Source organism: Leptonotus elevatus, chromosome 15, assembly GCF_054856555.1.
Source record: "Leptonotus elevatus isolate MCC_2025b chromosome 15, RoL_Lele_1.0, whole genome shotgun sequence".
NCBI classification, from domain to species: Eukaryota; Metazoa; Chordata; class Actinopteri; order Syngnathiformes; family Syngnathidae; genus Leptonotus; species Leptonotus elevatus.
The window spans coordinates 14,473,369-14,494,209 of NC_141253.1; the positions used below are offsets into that span (position 1 = coordinate 14,473,369).

General features: G+C 39.3%; 1 protein-coding gene across 1 annotated transcript; it reads left to right on the forward strand.

The window, feature by feature from the left end:
• Positions 1–1,394: 1,394 nt before the first annotated feature.
• Positions 1,395–16,258, forward strand: mamdc4 (MAM domain containing 4). The gene is made up of 29 exons (XM_086097251.1): positions 1,395–1,461; positions 1,992–2,075; positions 3,417–3,578; positions 3,766–3,891; positions 4,010–4,243; positions 4,366–4,491; positions 5,481–5,636; positions 5,778–5,881; positions 5,951–6,106; positions 7,598–7,688; positions 7,773–7,886; positions 8,865–8,957; positions 9,041–9,178; positions 9,261–9,400; positions 9,537–9,645; positions 9,739–9,843; positions 10,073–10,207; positions 11,277–11,404; positions 11,479–11,695; positions 11,779–11,916; positions 11,997–12,124; positions 13,355–13,445; positions 13,590–13,739; positions 13,838–13,963; positions 14,062–14,186; positions 14,264–14,369; positions 14,453–14,656; positions 15,560–15,621; positions 16,095–16,258. Exons 1-29 carry the CDS (start codon positions 1,395–1,397, stop codon positions 16,128–16,130), a joined length of 3,651 nt encoding a protein of 1,216 aa, XP_085953377.1. The 3' UTR covers positions 16,131–16,258.
• The last annotated feature ends 4,583 nt before the right edge of the window (positions 16,259–20,841 follow it).

The window sequence follows — 20,841 nt, forward strand, 5'->3', positions numbered from 1 at the left end:
CATCACCATGGATTTAAAATAAGTCATTTAAGTGTACTTTAATCTTTAATGCAGTTTGTCTTGGGGGGAAGGGGGGGGGGAATTTGGGATTACAACTCATTCCTTTTTTTGTAGACTTAAAAGTATTTATATTCATTGTACAACTTGTAAGTGTTTTGGTTGAATTGTTCTCCTTAAAGCGACCTTACATCAATCAAACTTTATTTATATAACACCTTTCATACATTAAAACACAACTGGTTGGTTGTGCTGGAAAAACCTGAAAAACAATACTTCCTGTTTAAACTGTTGAGTTGTCTGCATAGTTTCATAATTAGTGATGTTGCCATGATTGTGGTTTGGCAAAGCATTCTTTTTTTTATATGCAGTTGTGTTGGCGCAAGTCTCCGAAGCGAAACTTCCACTTTTTGCCTTTTGTGACCTCTGTATTTACATGGCATGTATATGCTACAATATATTTGATATATCATGCCCAAGGATTAAGCAGCATCAGGAGGAACGATGCTTCAAAAATATTCCTAGTTGGGATGTTCGATAATTGGTGCTGCATGTGGGTCTGGCATTATCGTGTTGAGAAATGCAAGATCTTCTCTGAAAGTGATGATGCCTGGATGGGAGCATTTGTTGTTCTCCAATCTGAATATACCTTTCTGCATTGACGATGCCTTTCCAAATGTGGAAGCTGCCCATGCCGCACGCACTCATGCAACCCTATACCATCACAGATGCAGCACTGAGTGCTGATAACAACAAATCCAGTATGATTTTTCGGCCTTGATCCTTACACACAGAGATTGTTCCAGATTCTCTGAATCTTTGGATGATGTTATGCACTGTAGATGATGATTACCTCAACCTTTTTGCAATTTTTCGCTGGTAAACACCTTTCTGATATTTCTCCACTATCTTTCTGCGCAACATTGGAGGAATTGGCGATTCTCCTCCCATCTTCGCTTCTGTTACACACTGCCACTCCGAGAAGCTCTTTTTATACTCCAATCAAGTTGCCAATGGACCTCATTAGTGGTAACTGGTCTTCCAGCAGTTTTTTTTTTACAAGTGCAATTGACTTACCTGTCCCAACTTTTTTTTTGATCTGTTGGCACCATGAAATTTACAATCAGCATATTTTTCTGTTCTATTCTGAACAAAATATTGAAATTTGGCACTTCCACATAATTGCATTCAGTTGTTTTTTTCACAATTTGGAAAGTGTCCCAACTTTTGAGGAATTAAAATCGCTGCACATTCATTTGCCACTGTGCCTTATTACACTGTGGTGATGCATGCTGGGAGAACTTAAAGTCCAGTTGTTATCTTTTAAGACATAGGAAGGCATTAAGCAAAAGGAGGTAAAAGTCAGAAGCTGTCAGATTGTGCTCTGAGCTGCCAAGATGTGGTGGAAGAGGATTCTGCAAATGAGGACCCGAGCACTCATCTTGGCTTTGATTCTGCACTTGGGTAAGTGAAATGCTTCAGAAAGTGTGTTTTTCTCACTTTCATTTGCTTTTTGTTAGAAGAACCTCTTTGTCTTCCGCGTGTTGGTTTTCTTTCGGGTAGAGAGAATGTTGATTTTCTGAATACAGACTGGAGATCGGTGAACAGGTCCTTCGATGGTTTTATTTTACAGAATATTCCGGTGCTGACGATAGAGATGCAGTATGTTTGTCCAATGTGGTCTTCAACACATCTGATTTAGAGACCTTTGGATGGACAGGTGGCATTTTGCCTTCATTAACCTGATTACTTTCTCTCTGGCCTTTGAGACTGCTGCAAAGAACTCCAGACAGTCATAAAATCTGATAAGAGATCAAGACGTCAGCAAACGAATACCACGGAATGCCACAGCAATATTGAGTTTCCAAATATAAATATACAATATGATATCATTGACACTGAAAGCTTCTCTTAGATGTTTTACTTTAATTCAAATGAACCATTCAAATGTCTGTATATTGACTGTCCTCTGCCCACTGTTCTTCCTTCCACAGCTGCTTCTCAGCTATGTGTCAGCCCTGAGAGGAAATGCGACTTTGTTTGTGACTGTATGGATTGCAATGATGAACAGGACTGTGGTATGTATGGTTCTTGACATTTAATAGTTATCCAATCATCCGTTCCCGTTAAAGGGGAAGTCAACCAAAAAATATATATATATCTTGACAATAATATGTTCTATGCAGCCCACTAGTCTAAATATGGTATTTTGGTTAATATTGCGCTAGTGGAATATGAGTTAAGCATCAAAATCCAGCCGTTTTTAGCTAAATCAGAAGGCGGCCATTTTGCCACTTGCTGTCGAGTGAAAATGACATCACAGCAACTGTGATGTCATTTTGATGTCATTTGTCAGGGCTCAGGTAGCAACCAATCACAGCTCAGCTTCAGAAAACAGGTGAGCTGTGATTGGTCGTTGCCTGAGCCCTGAGCAACATTGATGTCATCGTCAGTCGACAGCAAGTGGCAAAATGTCCGCCCACTGAGATGGATAAAAACGTCTGGATTTTGCTTCATTAATCCTATTCCACAAATGTAATATTAATTAGAATGTTTAGACTAGTGAGGTCACATATAACATATTATTGTCAAGAAATGTTTAAGGTTGACTTCCCCTTTAAAGTCAAGGTTGACCTGGAAATGATCCCACACCCTGTTCAACTGCCAGGTTTTTACGATTTAAAAAATAGACATTCATTACAAAACATGTTCCACCATTAATCATAACATTTACAGCTCAATTAAAAATAAATAATCTTTTCGGGAGAGCAACTAAAAATAACTAAGATCATTTGTTTTATTTATCGACTCGTAGTTGTGGCTGTGTTCAGAATTACTCACTTATATTTAAAGTCACGATAAATGGGAGTCAGCACACACCTGCTACCATTTAAAGTACCTCAGATTAACCCCAAATAAAGTTCGACTGTTTTAGTAGGCTTTTCCTGGGATGTTTTAGTCCCATTTTACAGAACAAATCATTGTCTGTAGAGAGCTTCCACAGTATCAGGAGTTCTCAATTCAGCTTTATTAAAATACAGGTAGAACAAGTCTCTTTCAAAATTATATATATTTTTGCTCTTGAGTTGTTTAGGTTATAGGTAATATGGTCAAAAAGGTTAATTTACCTTGGTAATTGGCATTGGAAAAAGGGTGTGCACCCCCCCCCCCCCTCTCACACACACCTCCCCCTTCCTCATGTCTCCTTTTTTTCCATTTAAGAAACTTCACCTGTTCTGTCTTCCTGTTGGTCATTCTTATTTTTTCGTGTTTCTCGGATACTTTGCCATTAAATATCATTCAGATGTACTTCAATAGCAACATACAGTTTGGTATTTGTTTTCTTAATAAAGCAAATTTTTTTATTTTTTTATTGAATATGGAATGAGACAAGTAGAGTAACTCTGTTTATTCCCAAGGCTACAGCGGGGAGGAATTCCAGTGTGACTTTGAGGACACAGGAACATGCGGCTGGGAGGACCAGTCCTTGACTGAAGAATACAAGTGGGAACTACGTCAAAGAGGTGACACGCTGCCGGACAGCGGGCCGTCCTCTGACTTCACCACTGGGACTGCCTCAGGTACCATTTACATTTACATCAATAACACATATGTCACTCGAAAAATAATTAGTGTAAATCTCAGTATTATAATTCATTTTGTAAAATTAACTGGATTTTGGGAGGAAAAAATGCATTATATGGATTATACTAAACTACACAACGTAATTTGCACTTTCTGTGTGTTACTTACGTACGTATCCCACAGGTCGGTTTATGGGTGTGACAGAGGTTAAGTCCACAGGTGTCAAAACTGCAGTCCTTGTGTCACCAAAGATGCAAGAGTCCTCACCAACATGTCGCCTTCGTCTTAGATATTTCCTGTGGGATTCAGGTAAGCGGTTATATTTTTCTCAAAACCATAGAGACGTTTTAATTGCAGTGCATTCATTATTATGATGTAAGTGATGTGATGACGCCAGAGCTCAGATCGAAATGTGACATCCCTCTAGGTGAAACAGGACTTGGCTCCTCTTCACTGTTGGCGTCTGTCTCCCACCAAGACTCTGAAAAGGCCATCGTGTGGCGGCCTGAAGGCGCCAGCGTCCGTGGGTGGCGAGAGGCCACCATCTTTCTGGGCCGCATCGCCGCACCCTTTCGGATCCATCTTTACTCAAACCGCTTTGAGGGGCGAAGAGGAGATGTTGCTGTGGACCAGTTGGAGTTTCTGGACTGTGCTTTGCCCTGTGAGCATCTAAATATCTTTTTTTTTTTGTAGCAATACTATACAGTATCTATTAAATGGCTGTTCTTGTGAGAGTTTTCTCCGGGTTACATCCACACCCTTTCCTACTCCTTACATCTCCAGTGTCACTCCCTGGCAAAGAGTGTCCAGCCGAAATGCTGGCATGTAAGCGTGGGGGCTGCGTCAATCAACGTCAGGTATGTGATGGCACTGATGACTGTGGCGACGGGACCGACGAAGAGAATTGTGGTGAGTAATCACAAATGCATACAGAGCACTCTCCTGTCGCATATGAAAGACATTGGTCTCATACGCCTTTTTGGTTTTAGCCGTATCTTTGAAACAATCTCTAAATCTTTAAACTAGTCAGTCTTTTTCAAGCTTCCAGTTAAGTCACAGTTTGGCATATGGTAGAACACAAACTGAGGTTATGGTATGTATTAGAGGTGGGCATTCCGTCTGACTGTCGGTCAGTCCTTCACTGACGGACACCCGGACGAATTCTGAGAACCTTTAAAAAAAAAAAATGCTGGACTAAGAAGTTGAGAAGCATTGATGGAAGAGTGTTTTCGTCAATCAGTGTAATCATCTCTAACCGTGTCAAGTACTGCCGGACCTCTCAGGACACCCAAAAATGACAACCTGACTACGACGGAAGGGTTGCCAGGGCACTGACATATGACGATGACAGATCAGCAACATTTTGTAAAAGGCCCACCTCTGGTATTTATGAGGTAAAACAATTCAAATCGGTCCTTATAAACAAAGTATTACAATATGTTTTTAATTGTAGATACTTTGGTGTATTATATTTTATTTAGATGTGACATTTTATTACGTAGGTTTCTTTATTTAGGCTTTATTCAGGCTTGGTGTTAAGACACAGATAGATCAAAGTTATAAAAAGATACAGTGGGAATGTCTGGTTCCTGGGATTTGGAAATGCTAAGTGGACACTTATGCATATTCATATTGACTAACATTATCAGACGGATCAAAGAAAGCTGTGTCCAGAAGTTTCTTTATGATTCTCCATCCTGACAATATCCGGAATTGTCTGTGTAGGAGCCCCATGTTTGATATGTTGATTGTACCGCCAGCCACTAAGGGGCACTGTGTTTTGTTTTGTTTTGTTTTTACAGCTTGGATGGATGATTTCACTTCAATACAATTTGCATAAATAACTACACGTGCGTGTGTGTGTGTGCGTGCGTGTGTGTGGGGGTGTGTGTGTGCAGAGGGATATCGGCGCTGTGACTTTGAGAATGACAAGTGCGATTGGGACCTCAGGTCACTGTCCAATCTAAAATGGGTAAGGACGAGTCAGGAAAACATCTCCATCACAGACCCTCTGAAAGGACCAGGACGGGATCATTCCAACAACAGCGCATTGGGTACTACTTGTGCCAATTCTAATTCATTATTCAAACCGATTTTTGTTCCAATATGTCATGTGCACATTCTTTTTTGAATTAATCAACAACAATATCCATCCATCCATCCTCTACTTAGACTAAGGTTAATGAATATTGCAGGTCACTTCTTGTATGTTACTGTTCCTGATGGAGGGCTCCGAAAAGATTGGGCTGCTTTCCAAAGTCCTCGCCTAGAACCCACCAATAGTACTCATCCTTGCAAGGCAAGTCCACATGGTCGTTTGTTATTGCGACAGTATTTGCATTCAGCTCATTTGAACTTCCTGCTGTAGATGGTCATGTACACACACCAGTTCGGGCCGAGGTCCGGTGGGCTGACGGTACTGGTGGCCGATAAGAGCATCAGACCAGTGTGGAAGCGGGGCGGAGCTCTGGGTGATGTTTGGGTAAAGGCTGAAGTGGAAATTGTCAATAACTCTACTTTTCAAGTGAGTGCTTATATCCTAAGCCCACACACACAAAACACATAACGGTATCTCATATGTATTTGTTTGAAATATATTTCATATTCATATTTCATATCACTGCAAAAAGGACAGTAGAAAATTTAAGAAAAAAATATAGTAAAATAAGAAAATGATTACTTCAAATAAGAAAATTATCTACCAACAGAACAAGACAATTTTACTTAAATTTACCTGTAAAATTTTGAAAAATAAGAATTGGTAAGATTTTGAAAAATAAGATAATACTTGGCCCATATCAACCACCGCGATCTAGAAAATAGTAGAGATGCACGATAATATCGGTGGCTGATAATTATCGGCAATTATCAACTAATTTGACATCACACAGATAGACCAGATAATACAGAAAACCGCCGATAATAATAGACTTGCCGCATTGGTCCATCTGTTGTGGTTGTGGGTGGCTCAAGTTGTGCCCAACTCCTCAACCCCTCCCCTCTCCTATGGTAGTGTCGCATATTTGTGACGTCATAATACGCACAACGGACCTCGTGTTGACAGAAGATGCAACATGGCAGTCGCCAATGTGGGCTTTCTTTACTGTGTCTTCCCAAAATGTTACCCTCACAGTTTTTTGTTGCATTTTCAGCTTCATGATGCTTTAAACAATGTTTCAATGTATTTATACATGTTAGCCTTATAGTAGGACTCGAAAGTATATTTATATTCAAGTTAATTTTGCAAACAATTATCGGCTTACTTATCGGTTATCAACATCGGCACTTTCTAAATTATTGGTTTATCGGTAGCGGTTGAAAATAGCATTATCGTATCCCTAGAAAATAGTATTTTTAGACTAAAAACAAGTACTGGTAATGTTGACTTTTTTCAAGCTGTAATAAATAGAACTATTTTTTTACACTTGGATAACTTAGCCTGAGTGTCAAGCGAGGAGGTAAAAGGTCACATTGAGGTCTGCGTCTGAGGGTAGTCACGCTAACCCTAGACCACTGAGCTGGTACTGGAACAAGGAAAAATGATCTTAGTAAATATAACGAAACGAACCATTTAAGCTATATTGCACTTTTGTCTGATTGTTCTCATACTTGTATTTTTTTCATTTATCTTATTACTAGATTATGCAAAATCTTAAAATAAGAAAAAATCATCTTATGAAACTCCAGTTCAGGGACTTTGATGTTGGTTAGTTGTCATCTTATAATGTGGAAAATGCTTGTTTTAAGCCTCTTAGTACTTAAACTGGCTGTTAACACTCAATACCAAGACTGCCTGATCAAATAAGATAATTAAGTAATAAGTATCCTAAAATAAGCACAATGATCTTGTCCGACAATTTTATTTTAAGTAAAAAATAACTTGTCAAAGCAAAAGAAGCAAATTGAGGTTAAAATTAAGAAGTTATATTTTACTTAAGATTTCACTTTTTGCAATGTGATACTGTTGCTATGATACTTTCCCTTCATTTCTCTCAATTATCCTCTCTTGTCACAGATTCTTATAATGGCAGCAATCAGGGAACTTGCATATGGAGGTGTCGCGATCGACAACATTGTGCTGTCTCCCGAATGCCGTGGATCAAACGGTAATAATGGCAAGAGTGTATTTCATGTTATCACACAATATCCTCATTAGTGGAATTGTCTGCAGTGACACATTTTCTTTTCAGAAAGTATGTGGTTGGAAGGATTTCCTAAAGCTCCCAAGGACCCTTGCACAGTGCCTGAAAAGATGTGTGACTTTGAAACTGACTGCGAGGGAGCAGAGGATGAAGCTGTGTGTGGTGAGTTTATTGAACGCGTTTGTTCACATTTATTTCCTTGTATCAAGTTTGCTCTCGAGCATTCTTGTCTTTTGGACGGGAACTGTAATGCGTCATCTTGGGTGTAAGTGTGGTATGCAGATAATTGACTTTCCTGATATGCAATTATGAGTAGTACAGTTCTGATTCCGCAGTGCCATCTACTTTTTGTTGTTGCATGGCTGTGTCAATAATGTGAAATGTGCTTGAGAGAAAAAAAAAAGAGGCTGTTTTCAAACTTTAATGCATGTTATTGTCTAATTTCTCAATTGAGAAGCTGTGTAATTGGCTTGATTAACCATTAGTAGTATATATATATATATATACACATATATATATAATATAGTGTTTAAAAATGGAAATGCGTGTCTCGATAGATCACAAGGTGTGACCAGCTCAGGGGATCTAGTGGTAGTTTGCCCTGAGACTGGGAGGTTGTGGGTTCAATCCCTGGGCGGGCCATACCAAAGACTATAAAAAGTGGACTCATTTGCCTCCCTGTTTGATACTCAGCGTTATGGGTTGGAGTTGGGGGAGGTTAAATTACCATATGAGTGGAAGTGAGTCCGTGTGACAATCAGTGGTACTTTTTGGTCAAGGGATTCCTGAAAAAATGCCTCTAACACAGATTAACCAAAATATATTGGTTGAAAATATCTACCATTTTTGAGTGGTTGTTTTAACCAAAGGATCTGTCGGACACATAACTACTAGCTAGATTGGTCAAATGTAATCTTCTTCTTTTTTTTTCTTTTTTTTTTGAACAATCCGTTTTAGGGTGTATTATTTAAGCTTGAGTATTTTTCCCCCTTATTATTAGCTAGGTTTGACTCCCCTAAGCATGTCACAATTGTCACAGTGGTTATGCGCATTACTTAAAAAATAAAAAAAATAAAATAATAAAAACTGGAACATTTTGACTTTTGAATGATCATGTTAATATTATTTTCTGTGTCACAGGGGACTTCTCATACAGTAAAGGCAGCTCAGGCTGGACAGACACAAGCATTGGGAGTCAAGGTTGGGTGCTTCACCAGAATTCTACAGCAAAAGGTACAGATTGACACGGATCAATGGCTTATTTATTTATTTTGAGTGATATAACCACATTATAAACTCATGCTTATTTTGGGCAGAAGAGCACTTATATGTCGCCGAGGCCCCAGGCCAACAGCTGACAGAGGCGCAAACACGCACTCCTCTACTGGGTCCATCTGGGCCGGCTTGTACCTTACAATTTGATTTTGCACTCACTGGAGAGCCAGCTCACATCGGTACTCTTATGAATCAATCGCACTGAATTTCGTCTTGTTTTGCGTACATCAAACATTTGACTATTATGTCTCGTGCCTGCAGGTGACCTATCAGTCCAATTGATAGACAGCATGTTGGGTGTGCGGCCTAAACTGTGGGAGTTCAGTGGAAAGACCGGAATAGGGGAGGCAGAGTGGCAATCTGCGCAAATTGCCATCGGAGCCAGGAAACATCGTTTTCAGGTGCATATTTTCTATGATTTGATTGTTTTTGTGACAGTGATTAAAAAGTATATATAAAACAGTGTGTATGACAAAACACAGAATTAGGTTAAAAGAAATTCCACCTTGGCTCATCTTTTCCTCTTCTCTCCATCAGTTGGCGTTAGAATCTCGTGCGGTGAAACTGTCTCCTTCCGCCGAGATTAAAGTAAAAAATGTTCACTTCTCTGGTTGCCATGCAGACTATTTCCCATCTCCTTCAACAGGTAACTTTTATCATGATTTTATCATCAAGAGATCCAGCCAGAATGGTTTAACACATTTGTTGCAATACTTTCTTTTGCACGGCTATTGGGAAGAACTGTCATGTAACTTTGAGGTTGGAATGTGTGGGTGGCACCAGGACAACAGCGACAACTTTGACTGGACACTGCTTGATGGGACGGACCACACCATTGGGATTGGTACGCTCATTTAACAGCTTAGATGATGATGCACATGTAAAGGTCTCTCTTCCTGAGTGCACATGCATAGAATCTTGCAGTATGTGTGTAATAAAGCTTCATAGTTAAAATAATCATCATTGGTACATCCCACACCAACAACTTAGTTTATTTTGATTGAAAAAGGAACATCTTACTACTTACTTACTACTACTGTAATTGTGTTTGCTTTATCCCCCTCTTGTGATAGGTAAAAGTCTTGTGGTGGACATGTGGAGTTCCTCTCTGCGTGGTGTTTTTGGACGTTTACTATCCTTGCCACTATTAGCAGGTCATAACGGCCATTGTCTGACCTTCTTCTACAAAATCTATGGGACAAACGCTGGTGAGGTACTCAGCCAGGATGTCTCATCTAGAAAGGTCTTTCACCATCAGTAGCACTGAGCTGATGTATAGGAAAAAATAATAGTTACCTCTCACATACACCAAAAGAGAAAAAAAATGTCTCACACACACACACACACACACAAAAAAAATTCTTACATGAATACCTCTTACGTTCGGCGGAAAAAAATAACACCAAGAAATGTCTCATACCAAAAAAAACACACACACACACTCATTCAAAAACGTTCACATTTAAGCAGGAAGTCTCTCTCACACACCAAAACCATCTCACACTCCTCCAAACAACTCACTCTCCTAAAAACACGTACCAAAAGACATTTCACACTAAAAAACTCTTATAATCACAGGAGAACATCTCACACAAAACACCCAGACACTCATTTAATTAAATAACCCCCCCCCTCCCTCCCCCCAAAACCCCATCTCATACACACACAAAAAAACGTTCACACTTAATAAGAAAACTTTTCACACTGCCAAGAAAACCTCAATTCAACTCCTCTCACTCACCAAAACACAAAAAAACTTCACATTAACCAAAATACAAAATAATAGAAAATAAAATACTCACACTTAAAATAAGCTCTAACTCTCACATGAGTTTGGAGTGAGTGTGGGATGTTTTCTGGTATGACTGGTTTTTGGGTGTGTGTGTGAGATGTTTTTGGTAAGTGTGAGAGGCGTTTTACTGTGGGTGCGGGTGTTTAATGGGTAAAAGTGATGTTTTCTTTTTTATCAAGTGAGAAATGTTTTTGGTGTGTCTGAAACATTTTATGGTGTGTCTTTTTTGCGTGTGAGTTTTTTTTTTTGAGTAAAAAAAGACTCAAACTCACCACAAATATCTCACACACACACACACCAAAAACATATTTCACTTGACAAAAACATTTTCACACTCACCTAAAGGCATCTCACATAAAAAAATACTTCTCACCTTTGCAAAAAAAAAAAGAAAACAAACACACAAACACCATTATGCACCTAATATTTTCTCATTATTTTGTAAAGAGCCTTAAAATGTTCTGAATATCATTATCTTCTCTTAGGGACTCTCAATGTGAAGTTATTTGATAAACAAGGTTATGAGAAGTTGCTGTGGACCCGCAGTGGAGCTCATGGCAACATGTGGCATGAAGCACACTGCCCAGTGCCACACCAGTTCACAACATATCAGGTATGCTGCAACACCCACAGCCAGAAAAATTATTATTTACTAATTACTTACTTGAATATTTACCCCACCCGCAGCTGATGTTTGAAGCAGTACGCTCCGGTTTTGACGGTCAGGTGGCCATTGATGATGTGGCGTTTGTGGACCGTCCTTGTTCTGTGCAGAAGATGTGTTCTTTTGAGGGTCAGGAATGTGGCTACAGAAGTTCTGGTCAGGTTTATTGGGTTCATAGAAACGGACACACTGCAACAATGATGGAACCCCAAACCGATCACACTCTGGAGACAGAACTGGGTAATGAGAAGAAGTTTTTTTTTTCATATACTGCAATGAAGTTCAACATCAATGTTTTACATTATCTTCTGTGTGTATGGCAGGTTTCTACATGATGGTTAAAACTGGCGGAAGCGTCCTTCCCGCTGGCACTACCGCAACCCTCACATCGCCCGTTCATCAGGGAACAGCCAAAACTGAGTGTCTGAATTTCTGGTATCACATGGGAAACGAGAATCCTGGTGAGTCCGACGAACACATTAAAAGTCACAGACAGCTTCACACGCAATCACAAACAAACACAAATGTGAATCGTTTGCAGGTTCTTTGTCAGTGTATATGAAGCTAGTGGAGGGCGAGAGGGTTAAGATCTTCACGGACAGTCTGAACCAGGGAGAGGTCTGGCGCCATGGTAATGGCAACATCTCCAGCAACATGATGGACTGGCAGGTAGGATGTGGTGTCATTAAAATACTTGGAAATATGTTTTTTTTTATATTAGCATGCATTTCAATTTCGAAAAGAATATATATACAGTGCATAATAAAAACATATGATGGGCGAGTACCGAGCAACAGCAGCCCATTGCAGGCCGTTTTACAATCAGGAACTAGAAGAATAAAAAATTGCCATTTATTTCATGTAATTTATGGGGAGATGCTATATTGGGATATATAGGTCCTATATGTCATTGTTTTTGTTCTTGTAGTACTAGTGGTATGGGTATTGGTGAGTGACTACTCAAATTCTCGTACTGGTATAAGTCTGAAAAAAAGGGTATCAAACATCGCTTTTTACCATAAATATTCATTTCTAGAAGCATACTGTATTTACAGTATGTTTCTGTAATGGTTAATGCACCAGTATTTTAGTGCTGAAATATAATTATTATTGTTATCCACAAATTTTCAAACTACTATTATTTATTTATATATCTAAATTCTCCCCTTTCAACAAACGTCAGTACAGGCCAGACTATCCGAAATCTACCCCATCCTGTGGTGCAAGGTATATTAACCCTAGTACGCACAATTCATAGTATGTAAGAGAGCGCTCAATCTTGAGTCAGTTCTGTCTGTCAGTTCTGACGTAGGACTTGAAAGGGCATCAAAACATAGTTGTAGAGGTAATAGTAAAAGAAAAAGAGGAAATAGAAGAAACTAGGGTAAACGTTATCTGGTAAATTACCAGATAAGGTAACCGTTAGCCTAGCCTAGCCTGGTAAGTTATCAATAGCAGTTAGCTTAGCTTCTTCTATATTTTATTCATTGCATTGTGGCAAACTCTCTGTTTCACGGTTTTTACTTCTTGAACCTGGACTCCCCAACCCTGGTCACTTTATATAAAAATCATCACCTACTAGTTCACTTTCCACGTTGACTGTGTTCTTTTACTATTATTTTTTGATTAATTGTTAACACCATATTGTACTGAGCATTGCGGTCACTAAACTGAAGCCTCACGAAATTTGTGGCGGTCTCGTGTGACATCATGGATGGAAGCCGGAAGTTTGCCTAATGCATTTTAGAGGTTTAGTTTTCTTCAAGAATTCCAAATTGTACAGCATTCAACTTCAAAGTTTCCACTGCAAATATGAGGTAAAAAAAAAAAACAGCTGTTGCTATGCTCAAACTTGTAATGTTAAGGAAATCATGCTTTTGTTCTTGTTTCGTTCTTCAGCTGCAGTTTGAGGTAATAGGAAGACGAGGCAAAGACACTCATGTTGCGATTGACGATATTTTCCTTTCTGCTCATCCATGCGAAAATCAAGGTTCGTGGGTTCAAGAACAATTTCACCAATCTACTTGTTTTTTTACTCTCAAATCCAGGTCCAATGAAATACAAAATATATGATCAACCTGTGCCGTCTGTTTTTCATGCTACAAACTAGTTTTTGTGTTGGACGTTGTCTTAGGTTCAAAGTGCAGTCTTGAGAAAGGAATGTGCACTTGGAGTAACACTCAAAACATCAAGTGGGACGAACTGGATTGGGAGTTGACGAGTCACGAAAAAGAGAAGCACTACTCTACCCCCTCGGAAGACCACAGCCTTGGAACAGAGAAAGGTCAATACAATAACCAAATACATCCAAAACAGAGGACATTCAAAGGAGAGGGTGTGTCCATTTCACAATGACCATCTTCCGTCATTTCCTTTTGCCAGGCCACTTCCTGTTCATTCCAAGTAGCAACCGGACAGCGGCCAATCAGAAGGCTCACCTGCTGAGCCCTCACCTACCACCCACAAAAGGCACTTGCCTAAAATTCTGGGCCTACAAACCATATTCATGTAAGAATCTAGTATCAATAGTTTTGAATAGGTACTTTATTTGAATGCTTTGAACAGAATTAGCATGTATAAATGTTTCATTATTCTGCATCTTGCAGCGGACAGCCAGCTGAAGGTGTGGACACTGTCCAAAGGTCTTCTCAATGAGCAGCAGGAAGTCAAAGAGCTAGGGGGCCCATGGAGACGCTATGACATTGACATTGTGTCCAATGAAGAATACCAGGTTCAACTCTAATGTCATGTAAATTTAATCGGACCCGTTGTGACACTGACTACTCTCCATTTTGTTTTTGTTGCCAGATTGTGTTTGAGGGAATCAAAGGTGCCACTGGTTTCTTGGCCCTGGATGATATTGAGTACACCGTCGGGGTCAACTGTGCTAAAAAAGTCACAGATGGAGCCACAAGTAAGGAAAGCCAATCTTTTTAGTTTAAAATACTAGTCAGAGTATCTTGTGTGCATGCAATCCTTATTCCGTTTCCTCTGTAGCCTCAACTAAGCCTAGCAATGCAGGAGGGATTGCAGCATCAGTCATTGTGGTCCTGCTGCTGACTGGCACATTGATTGGCCTCTTCATTTACTACCTGCGGACCCACGCTAGGGGCAGGGCTTTGACCGACCCATCATCGTCATCGTCTCCTGAAGACCAAACTGGTTTCAGTAATAACATCTATGAAGTGGATCTCACGGCAAGTTCATCTCATTAAAAGCTGTAGTAGAACCTCAATCCAGTTAAAGAACAATCCATCAATCCATCCTCCATCTATTACTTTGGAGTTAAGCAGTGTCAAACGTATGGCCCGTGGGCCAGAACCGGACCGTCATGGGGCCCAAACTGCAGTTTGACACTCAAATTAACTGCTATTTGTGTCTACTGGAGGGTGCACTGTCGGCCCATTAAATGATATTCTAGAAAGTGGTTGCTAATTAGAATTTGATGCAAAAATGTACACTTATTTTTGTTAAGAAATTTCAGATCACTCCACAATAAGAAAATAACAATAATAATCTTAAAAATAGAATAATATCAGAATTTGCTTGTAATTATTTGCATTAAAAAACAGGCAATATTTTTGTCCTGTTGTTATTTATAGCTTATTAGGGCACAGACATTCTGGTCCGACCCACTTGAGATCAAATTTGGGTGTAAAAGGCCCCTGAATTCAAATCGTTTGATACTTCTGGATGATTAATACAGGGTGACACAAAAAAAAAAGAGAGAACTTTTTAACAATCCAATAAAACCAAGAGTGATGAAAGAAAAAAATATATAGTAATTGAAACTTTAAAACATGCCATTTAACAAACAATGTTGGAATATTTTTCTTTTTTTACATTACGTCCTGTAGATGACATTCTCCTGTAATAATCTATTGAAATCTGCTGTTGAGATTCCTCATTGACTGTTGCAAAATCTCATTTTAGATAGCTGGGATTCCATCATTGCTTGATTGTAAATGGCATGTTTTAAGGTTTCAATTACTATGAATAAAATATTTTTCTTCCATCACTCTTGGTTTTCTTGGATTGTTAAAAAGTTCCCGTTTTTTTTGTGTTACCCTGTACATTAATACTGTTCTTCGTGTGAACAGGAAGACCACATAAGAGTTCCACCAGCACAAATTCACCCAATGGCAGCTGGGTTCAACAATGTCTCTGTAAGTGTCTAAAGCTAAAGCTAGAATTTTCACTAAGGGTAAGGTAAAAAAAAAAATCGATACAGGGATATATCATTGTGGGGATTTTTAAAATACACGTATTGATATGAAAGCATCAGAATCGATATTGCACATTCATTTATAAAGTTTCCCACCATGTATCTGACAGCTGCTCAACAAGGCACTGCTTACATTTGAATAGAAAAACATTTTTGCCACTCAGCATAATAAAAACATCATTTGAGTATAACATTGGACTGTTTAAAAAAAAAAATGCACGTAATCTATAATATCAGGTTACGCATCGCCTTGAAGGCCATATATCGAGAAAAATGTGTATCGCTATATGTATCGTATTCGTGACCCCTGTATCATGATACGCTTTGTATCGTGAGGTTGTTGGCAATACCTAGCCTTAGTTTCTACAGTACAATATATGGACTGTTCACTTCTACACAATATTGTGTCTGCAGGTGTCTGCTGGTGTCAGAGAGAGGGAGGTGGCGTGAGACAGGACGAAAGTCGGTCCCGCTACCATTCGGTGGCCTTGTGAAATTTAGGCGACATCACAGCAGAAGAACTGTTTGTGTCGACTTTGCATCACACACACATAGAAATACTTACACTGATAATGATATAATCACCACATACATACACCACAAATCTGGCGATGGCCTCAAGGCTGTGCAACTCATTGCCGATGGGCCGACAGAGGTGGAGGTCCAAGGAAGTTTTGTTTCATGGGTGGGATCTGTCTCCTAAAGTTAGAAAACATCTGCTTGTCTAAGCCTGAGCATTCCCTGAGATGACAGAAGACATGTGAAGTAAGTTGCGAAAATCAAGTTTGAAAGACAAGAGCTCATGAAGAGGTGCGGTCGAACAGTTGTACGGTAGACATCATCCTTGACGGATCATAAGGACAAAGTTTTACAAGGACTGTTCTAAACTGATAGAGTGCCCTGCCGGGAAAGAGTAAGGAGGAATGATTGTTAAGATAAGAAAGGTCAACAGCTTTTGGAAGGATATTTTACATGCTTGAACCTGTATAACTTTGATGACATTATTAAATTGACGAGCATTGATATAGTTCTGTCTGTGTCTTTTTAATTCATTCCTGGAAAATAATAATACATTTTAAGTATTTTCATTTGAATTAAATTGTATTTGAATATAAACTATGATACAGCCAGCGCATACCAATTCTAAATTATTTATGCAAGGTGAGTCAGAAATGTTTATGGATACAAGTTTTCTTTTGGGTAATTATCTTGCTGCATGACAAAAGATATCCTGATCAAATTGGATTTATAATTCTTGATATTGGCACACCAGATGTTTCTGTAGACTTCTGAGTTCATTTTGCTGCTGCCATCAAATGCGAGGGAAAATGCAATCTTCCAGGATGGGCATAAGTTCTGTATGCGCAGTAAATAGATGTAATAGATATATATGCTCAAATGTCTCTCATATTCATCGTTTAATGTAAAACTCAAATTCCAATTCAGTACGTAGCAACAAAAAAAAGGAACCTTTTCAATGCCTTTGGAGTGAAGTATAACTACTGTACCATATGGCCACTCTATGGGTGCTTTTTATACAATTATGTTCAACTTCATCACCTTGATATATTTTAAATTTTAAATTGGGTTAATAGTAAAAAAGGCATGATGACACAAGTAACATGCTCAATCAAAAAAATCAGTTTCTTGCAAGAAGGGAATGACATCATCCTGTCCCTAGCAACCATCTGGGCTCAGTAACTCTCATCATTCAGATGAAATACATTCATTTCAAGGATGCCTGTTGTCATGGTTGCATGGAGAGTGCGGGACCACATCTGCAGCCATTTGTGTCTGGTGACATGAAGGACTAAGGAGCCGGAGTAGTCGAGGGACACAAAAATAGCGCACCAGTTTCTTAGAAGTGTGTTGTTAATGTTTTGATTCATTTGAATGGATCCCTCTGTGCTCATCTTCTGGCTGTACGTGATGATCGCACATGAGCTGCTCTGTGGATGGATGCATTACCGGAGACAGAGTGTCAAGCTCTGCAATCAGGCTGGACTTCATCTGCACCCAAGGTGTTGTGTGTGTGTGTGTGTGCGTGTGTATGATTTGATTTAGTCAAAGTTATTCCTTTACAGTTCAGCATTGGGGGGGGGGGATTTACATTGACAACACAGCATTCGGAGAAACTGGAAGTTCTGTATAATTTATTACAAGACAGCCATTTTACCCGTGAGCTATCCCAAACTCGAAGACAAACTCAGTAATTTGGAAAACATTTGTTGTGCAGACCCCAAAAGTAAAACTCAAAGCTCAGGATTATGTTGTGAAAACAAACAAATAACATTCCAGTTATTCTATTTATACTATAAACACTTTTAGGCCACCTCTCTTGTCTGACGTATGGCGTACAGCATACCCTAATATTTCCAGTTTTGTGTAGCGAGTCGATTTTCTCTCCAGAATCCAGACACTTATTCATTTGCCTGCTATTTTGCTATTCCAAATTGGATGTTCTCCACTTACATGTGGTTGCATCCAGACATCTGTGAAAAGTGGGTTTAGCTTTAAATTCCACAGAAGTAAATAATCATCAGTCAGTCTTTGCAATTAGCAATTAGCATGCCTCTCCCTTCATCAGAATACTTGTCAGAAATGTACCTTATTTGCCACCATAGAGGCTATGATTACTGACTTCAGAGTTGGGTTGCACAATTGGGTAGATGGCACGGATTTCCAACTTCCGGGTTTCACACATCAGCGCTTTTTCTGGCCACTGCTGGCTGCATTCCAACACTCGCACCCCCACCCCTGCGCCCCCCAACCTTCATAACCCATCGGCAGGAGTGCGCAGGACATCGCAGTTCTCTGAAATCCTTCAGACAACTGAGACAGACACACTACACACTCGCACCCGTCGACGGGAACGCGCAACCGAGGGGCACAAAGGCGTAAGCGCAAGTACTGAGACGCGGCCTATAAGTCGCAAACCGGAACTGGAAACAAAGCTGATGTGTGAAACCCGGAATTCGAAAGTCCCGCCTCCTCCGTGGCATATACCCCATATATCGAAAAAATATCAATATTCCAATATTGGCCCATGGAATATGCATATCGCAAAGACATGCAATAAGTTTTATATGTGACCCGCTCTAGCAAAAGGACTTGCACGTCGAAATGATCAATATTGTGATACTGACGATTTTAGACAGTTTGGACATAAATGTCAATTTTGCGATTTCTCACAAAAATAGCCTCCTTGGGGTCTCTAGTTTCATTTCCCATCAGAACAAAGGTCAAAAATGTAATAGAAGTATATAAAAATAAGCAATTATTAAACAGTATATGCATCGTAACTGGGGAGTGTTTTTAGCTTAGCTGCCAGCTAGCACCGCATCTTGGCACCTGTTTAATAAGAACAACCCAGATTTCCTCGCTTCAAACGTGATTCACAAATGGTACATATAAATGTTATGAGGATAAGCGGTTCTGATAATGGATAGATGGACATAGCAACCCAAAAAAGTACACCATATTGTGACCATGCACGAAAGTGAACAGAATGGCGCACGACAAAACACAACTTCATTCCTTGAAGCAGAGATAATCTTCAATTCCGGGATCTCTTTCTTAATGAGTCGATTTCTACTTTTAATTCAAACAACAACATTCACACACTAAACCAACACAGGCAAGCAGCTATGCTTGATATCAAATACTGTAATTGTTCAAACGGTTCCACTTGCCAATAGACAAGCGTGATTAGGCAGTTTGGTGATGTAGTGCTAAAAGAAAATGTCTCTCTTTATAGGGGCTCACTTTTCTCTCCAGACTTTGGCCTCTTGGAGACGAATAAGTTAAATCACTTGCTTTGTCGCAACACCTGCGCGCCGTTCCCGGTCAACATAATTACAGATAGGCCTATCCATTGTTCCTGCAAGATAATTAATAACCTGTTTTGACAGGGAGTGTTTCTAACAGCCAACAGCCATAAATATCCATGACTTACATACTTTCTGCATAATTATGTCAGAGGTTTGTCTTCAGTGCACATCATTTTTGAGAACTTTTTCTTTGTCAATGACGATCATGAGGCCACAGAGAAACGGAGCAAATCTATTTCTTTATTTTTATTTTTAAGAAGCCCCAGTTCTCTCGTGGCCGTGTGCTAACGCCACTAACAACAAACACCACTAATCAACAGATCAGAGCCATGTTCTTTACCTTAGGTAATCGTCTGGGCTTTCGTTCCGAAGTTCTACCTTGTCATCTGTCTCGTTCAGTAACATTGTTGTTATTTACTGCCATGTAACAAAGACTGGGGCAAGAGCTTATTCCATATAGCACTGTTTGTTAAGGTATGGTGGACTTTTTTTCATTTCAGTGTCATGTGAGGCCACTTCTGTCTGCTGATGGCATTTTAATTCCTGTGTCACCCACAAAATAAAAAAAATCAAGACCTTTGCAAAGGTCCATGGCTCACAAATTGTGAAATGCAACACATAACTATTAAAAACACATTGGTTTAGGCAGGCATTCAAGTAAAATCTGATTATTAAAAAAATTATTATTAATGTAATATGTTTGTATTTAAAAATATATATATATATATATTCACCATGTGAACCTTTGTGACTCATGTCTGTAAGAAGTGTTATATGAATGAAATGTACTTAATTGTTTCTCACCCTCAGTCAACTCCATTGGAGCCCAATTACACGCAACCTTCATGAGTACAAGTGGTAAACAAAATGGATGAATAGATAAACATGTTCAACTAGTCCTGCATGAATCAGAAAGGCGTCTGCTTATTAATATATAACACAAATAATACAGCATCAAGAAAACAAACCTGGCAAAGTTTGTTTGTTTTGCATTTTCCTATAAATGTGCTTACATATAATTCTGTGACACTTTGTGTTTTAAGTCATCATCATTCTTTCATAGAGTCTCTATGAGCTGGTTCTTACATGCAGCTGAAGCCTGTAAAGTTGCTGATATCTTAGTCTGGTTCTTGCATGAGTTATTGACTTTCCATCATCATACTTGATTTAATTGAGGTCACTGAGCTGCAAACCTTGACTCATCTTAACAACTCACAGTCAGCCACTAATAGTAGCAGGCACTATTCTAATGAGTGGTTGTTTGGTTTGTCATGAAAGTTTATGTTCACCTCAGCTAAGCCTGTGCATTGTACTGAATGATTAGTTTATTT